This window comes from Kryptolebias marmoratus, linkage group LG21, assembly GCF_001649575.2.
Source record: "Kryptolebias marmoratus isolate JLee-2015 linkage group LG21, ASM164957v2, whole genome shotgun sequence".
Classification (NCBI taxonomy): Eukaryota; Metazoa; Chordata; class Actinopteri; order Cyprinodontiformes; family Rivulidae; genus Kryptolebias; species Kryptolebias marmoratus.
In genome coordinates, this window is record NC_051450.1 from 17,153,681 (window position 1) to 17,159,848 (window position 6,168).

General features: G+C 39.4%; 1 protein-coding gene across 1 annotated transcript; it reads right to left on the reverse strand.

Annotated features, from left to right (window-relative positions):
• Positions 1-2,680: 2,680 nt before the first annotated feature.
• LOC108230325 lies at positions 2,681-6,161 on the reverse strand. The gene is made up of 3 exons (XM_017406412.3): positions 5,310-6,161; positions 4,431-4,649; positions 2,681-3,774 (listed from the first exon to the last, which is right to left on the reverse strand). The coding sequence occupies exons 1-3, from the start codon at positions 6,050-6,052 to the stop codon at positions 3,567-3,569; spliced, it is 1,170 nt and encodes a 389-aa protein (XP_017261901.1). The 5' UTR covers positions 6,053-6,161; the 3' UTR covers positions 2,681-3,566.
• Between the last annotated feature and the right edge of the window lie 7 nt (positions 6,162-6,168).

The following is a 6,168-nucleotide window of genomic DNA, read 5'->3' on the forward strand; positions in this document are numbered from 1 at the left end:
TACAATTTTCACTACCACCCCTCCAACCTTCTAATTAAGAAGTTGTTACTCTCTAAAGCTGGACAAACTGTTTTTAGTCTCTCCATAAAAACCAGAACTAACATGAAACAACAGATTTCCATGCATATTTTTGGTTACTGCTGTGGAACCAAGAAAATAAAGAGGATTTTTGCAAAAGACTTAGAAAAAAAGACTTGTTAAACACATGCTCAACGCTGCAAACTGACTCCCAACAAATGCAAATACGCACCTGCTTCGAAATAAAACAAGTTGTTTCTCTCGTGTTTTGAGTGATTTACATTCTCAGCAGGAATCTGATGGGTTTGAGAAAAGTTTGAGGAAAACAGAGTGTTACAGATGGGTGGGAGCACATGCATCGAGACATAAATATATCACTCAGAAGATCTGTGAGAGGAGGAAGCTGCATGCAGCGGAGCAGGGGGGGCTGTTTTCCTCTTGGTGAGCAGTGATTACTGTTGGCTGAGGGCCACCCTGCCTGCAGCTAGCAAAACATTATCTATGGCTCAGTGAATTCGCTTTTATTTGGTTTGTTCTTTAACTTTTAGGCCGAGAGCTGCTCCGTTTTCATGACCGAAACTAACACTCGCAGGCCTTAGAGCCTAAAAATTTTATAAATTACACCTTTATTTTGAGCTTTGTGCTCTTTGGGTGATGTTATCAATTATAAACAGGTGTGATGTTGTGGATCATCTGCGCTATAATCGACACCCAGGCCCCTGATTAATTTAGTGTCATTAAGAAAGACTCTCCCAGTCCGTCGCACACATGCAAAGAACTTTTATTATGATTTATAATGGTTCCCTCACTTTATCAAGTCTGATTCATTTAAAAGGTGTTATTTGCAAAGTATGAAATCAACCGTAAAAAAAGAAAATGGTTGAGTTTGAAAGAGTTTATTCAAGTAGTTTTCCAGATATGTTCGATTCAATTCTGAAACGCGGGTCCACACTAAATGTAAACAAAGCACTTGGCTAAATCTGCCCCAAACCACGTGGAAGCTTCTTATGACTGACCTACATGAGGCTGGCTGGAATCTATAGGTAAACAAATATGTTCGGTAAGTTTAATTTATGGTTTGTTTTCTCACACTTCGTCTGTTTCTGTTGGTAAATAAACACTTGTGGTAATTGGAACAAATTTTGCTTACAAATTTTTAATTTAACCCTCCTGTGGCCTTCAGGTCAAATTGACCCAAAGTTACAAGGGCTTCTTTATCTCTCTTTGTCCCTCTTTCCATTAGGGCTTTAAGAGGGTTTAGGACATGTTGATATAAGAAAACTATTGCTTACTTTATAAATTTATTTTTTGTTTGGTATTCATGATTTGGCAATGGATATCTTTTAAAGAGTGTTGTAAATCTGTAGTTATTGTAAAAAAAAAAAGGATTTTGTTTTCATTGTAGGTCCTTTAAATGAAGACATTTATGCCTAAATGTAAAAACAGACTCTTATCAGCTGGGCTTCAGTCGTCTCTTTTCCAGTTTGAGATGCGGGGAGCTCATAAAGAGGCAGAGAGTGAAGATCCGGGTGATGTAATTTGCTCTTAGCGTCAGCGTGGAGCAGCCCGGTGATTTAGCGGGAGTGTGCTGAGGACATGACAAAGACTAATTGCTTTCATTAATCACGTTTTGCCGGGCCCATTCCGAGGTAAACTAATAGAAATCCTCTTACCTGTCAGGACGCCAACCATTGTGCGCCCGGCAGGCAGTCACAGAGGGAGGAGAGGGGCGGCGGGGGGAGGGGGCAAAAAGGTGCAGGGAAAGAGTGCAGCCGAAGGAACAGGCAGGAAATGAAGCTCTAACTACAAATAAACCACGTCTTTGTCTAGACAAATCTCTTTTCAAGCCATAATGCTCTCTGAAATGTGTTAATGTCATGTAAAGTCTTTCAGGGGGCTGCAGAGCTGAGGAGAAGCCAAGCACAAATGTGGCTTGGGAAGAAAGGCTCTTTTCCAGCATAAAATACCAAATCAAATTATTCCCCTGGTCCAGCTGCCAGTGGCGTCGGGGAAAGGGAGAGAGGCTTTGGGCCTTAATACCTTTGTGTGTGACAGGGGCCATTACTGAGGCCCCTTTATGGAGGAGCACAACAGAGACGTCAGGACAGGCCGATCTCTGCAGACAGATGGAGGGAAAGACAGACAGTGCAGAGATAGAGGAGAGTGCATTCCCTGGGAAGCCTGTAAATAGCCTGCAGCGGTGAAGTACTTTCACCATCACTTTGTACTTAAAATGGAGTACTCAGAAGGACTGACTGGGATCTTTATGAAAATATGAATATAAACAGCTTTTGAGTTGGCATTTTGTACATTTAGAAAGAGCTGCACTGGGTAAAAATTTGATGCTTCCTTTAAGCATTTGAGCATCTCAGAGAGTTAATAATTACAAATTTATCTGATTAGAACTGATTCTATCAACCCCAATTGTTCAATCACCCAATTTATCCTCCTGCAAATAAAACTGGTCATAGTTTTGTGCTTTTATGATATAAAAAAAACACAATTTTCTTATTTATTTTAATTATAGTGGCCATTATTAACATAATGCAGATCAAAAGTTACGCCTCAACAAACTAGTAATTAGTTTAATTTATGGTATAGAATGAGTGTGGTGGCCATGAAGGGCAAAAAACTACGGTGGCTCTGAGGTGCAAAGCACTACAACATTAACAAAAACACTACAACATTAACAAAAACACTACAACATTAACAAAAACACTACAACATTACCAAAAACACTACAACATTAACAAAAACACGTTTCTCTGCCAAGGCCCTAACTGCTTCAGACTTGGAGACCATGTTCAAACCGGATCTCAGCCCAGTAGGAAGCAATAGGCGGCAAAAGGAGGGCAAAACAATGGTCTTCTGGGCAATTATTTGCTTGATTGCGAAGGTTAGTAAGGGCACATTGTGTTTTATTCTAAAATTGTTCATTTTGTTGATTATTGGGAGGAAAGCAGAACTAAAAATATCATTTGTGCAATGCATTATCTATTAACTAAATTGTTTATCATCTTTCAGAGAAAACAACTGCAGTGTCTGTAGAGGAAGTGCTGATGTTTGCCACAGGTCTAACAGCAATTCCACCTGCAGGCATGACGCCATCTCCACATTTGGAGTTCTTGAGTGATTCACCATTTCCAGTGGCAAACACTTGTGCTAACATACTTAAGCTGCCACTTTTGGAAAGTTATGCCACTTTTAGGGACAACATGGACTTTGGGATACAGAATGCTCCAGGATTTGGATGCTACTAAGACTGCTTCAGACTTGGAGACCATGTTCAAACCAGATCTCAGCCCAGTAGGAAGCAATAGGCAGCAAAAGGAGGGCAAAAAAATGTAAATGTTAAAAAAAAAACTTGTTTGTTTTGCTAAACCGTTTTCCTGTTCTTTTGTTTCTTACAAGTAAAGCAATTTAACACAAATACTCAAAACTTTGTTATAATGTTTAATCCACTTGTTGCTGTTCACAATAACAATGATGATTCATTTGAGCAGGACAGGAGACAAACTATTAAGAGATTTGATTCTGGTTGTTTGTGTCTACAGCCTTGCTATGTGATTGAGCAAGAAATACAGTTCCATAGCTGACTCCCAGTTTTGTGGCTGCTGTTGTCCATGTTGTTGCATGGCTTGCAGTAGGTATTCCTCAATGTCTTTATCGCCACACAACTCTGTCACCTGACTTGCTTCTGGGAAAACATCCAGATCACTGTCCTCAACAGGAAATCCACAATCTCTTGAACCGTATCTGAAAAAGTCAGAATATAATTTATAATAGAATTGTGATGGATATTTTCTATACTTAGTACAAGTACTTGGAATTGTCAGATTTTTCTTTGCTGGTTACATGACCCAGTATAAGTGAGCACTATCAGTGATGCCTTATGCAGTGTATCACAAAAGTGAGTACACCCCTCACATTTCTGAAGATATTTCATTATATCTTTTCAAAATGACACGTTAACACAATGAAAAGTAGTATGCGTACAGCTTATATAACAGTGTAAATTTATTTTTCCTGCAAACTAACTCTACATACAGCCATTAATGTCTAAACTAAAGTGAATAAGTCCTTTGTGAAAATGTCTATATTGTCAATATTTTGTGTGGACACCATTATTTACCCAAACTGTCTTAACTCTCCTGGGCTTGGAGGATGTCCCAAAGATGTTCTATTGGGTTTAGGTCTGGAGACATGCTTGGTTCGTCCTTCACCTTTAACTGCATCTTCTTCAATAAGGCAGTGGTCATCAAATGTAAGTGCATAGAGGTGCTCTTACATTTGTGATACAAAGCTATAGGTTTTTTGTACATATATAATAGATATCCTAACTTGTGCTAACAGCACTTATGCATTATTATGTAATGTCAAGCATTATTTTTATTTGTGAAAATGTCAATTACCTGTGAGGCAAGAGATAGAGTTCGTTTGGAATCCCCCCAGGACATGATGCAAGTCTGCTTGGTCGGATCCTGTGGTTATTCCAGAGATCTTTGCATTCATCCAGGTCTTTCTGCAGAACTTCGGTGAAGCAGAATCTGAGCAAGCACTGGTGCTCATGGCTTCCGTTGAAGTTTCCAGAGTCTCTTAAATCTCCAAACAAGTCCATCCAAAACTGAGACCTGAGGATACATTGAATTAGAAACGGTTCTGTTCTTTTTCATATGAAAATGATTAAACGATTGTCTGTCCTCCATGTCCATAACATTGAATATTAATGTATTTGAAACTGAATATCATGTTTCAAATACATGAAATATTAGTTTGTATTGTTCCCACATACAAACTAAAACTTTGTATAGCATCTGAAATATTCTAATTTGGAAACAAAATATTTGCTAAAGCATTATGAAAATATATGTTTGAAACAAATTCAATATGGCATGTTAACTGGCAACCGACAGCCATGTGACTGCCAAATTCTTAGGCACTTTATATGGAGTTGCCATGACAAAAATAAACAAACCACTAGCTTAGAACTTGCTTTCACCTCATCACAAATTTATAAACAGTAAATAGTACGTTGCTCCATTACGATTTTTGAGTACCCACCTCTGTGTAATACTAAAATTAATATCACTGAAATGTATTGTAGTAATTACTGCCGAACTAGCAAAATTTGCTTAATAGCTTACATGTATGTTACTAAAGCTACCAGAACCTTGTTTTTTTAAACGAATGCTTTACAAATCCGTTTTATCTCAGACTGTATGCTTCTATGGATTTCAGACCATGATCAGCTTTAGCTGTACTTCACATTTAAAAAACACAAATGTACCCACCTTCCTCTTCTGAAAAAAGACCACCATGACTCGATGCGTTGATTCCCTGTGGATGATCCGTAACTGTGGCTTAATGATCCAGCATAATAATCCGTATGCGCATGGCGAAGGGCACACTGTATTGCTGCCAGAGTCCCGTTCTCTGTGCCGAGGTCTGTTCGTAGTCTCATTGGTATCACTCCAAGACTCTTGACACAGTTTATATAATGCTGGGCAATGACAGAAGGATTGTTGTTTGTTGACCCGCAAACAAGCCACATCATTCTTCTCGAAAAACCATCAATGCATCCTGAGATGGCCAAGCCAAATGGCTTCAGTTTATCGTAGCCATCTACATGCCATATGTAATTGGGCCCCATAGAATGATACGTGCGTCTTGTAAACCTCCTGCGAGTCCTCAGAGCGATGCCTTGAGGATTCAGCTGCCTCAGCAGTCTCATTACAACATCACGTTTGACACGCAGGTTGTGTTTTTGTTTGAGAATTTGCCACATGGTCCGATAGCCAAATAATTGCCCTGGTCCTCTCAGCTCGGTCATAATGGCACGCCTCACTTCAGGGAGTGGAGAGTAGTTACCTCTTCTATGCAGTCCTGCTTCTTTCAAATGATTTTTTAGTGAACGCATACTAACTGACACTTCGTGGTTGGTCCGAAGCATGTCCAGTATTATCTCATACGTATGCCCTGCCTCAAAATACTGTTGAATAGCAGAAGCAAGGTTTGGATCACCTAGAACGTTCATGTTTCTAAAAAACACGTGAAAGAGTAACTTCCGGTTAAAAAGTAAAACGAGCTGTCGTCCAATCAGCGATTGGACGACAGCCAATCAGAGGTCTCCCACTGGGACCTACCTTTTCC

Coding starts and splice junctions, on each gene's coding strand:
- LOC108230325 (XM_017406412.3), bottom strand. CDS start 6,052: ATGAACGTTCTAGGTGATCCAAACCTTGCTTCTGCTATTCAACAGTAT. Junction 4,650..5,309: donor TCTTTTTTCAGAAGAGGAAG/GTGGGTACATTT, acceptor ATGTATCCTCAG/GTCTCAGTTTTGGATGGACT. Junction 3,775..4,430: donor CTCTATCTCTTGCCTCACAG/GTAATTGACATT, acceptor TGACTTTTTCAG/ATACGGTTCAAGAGATTGTG.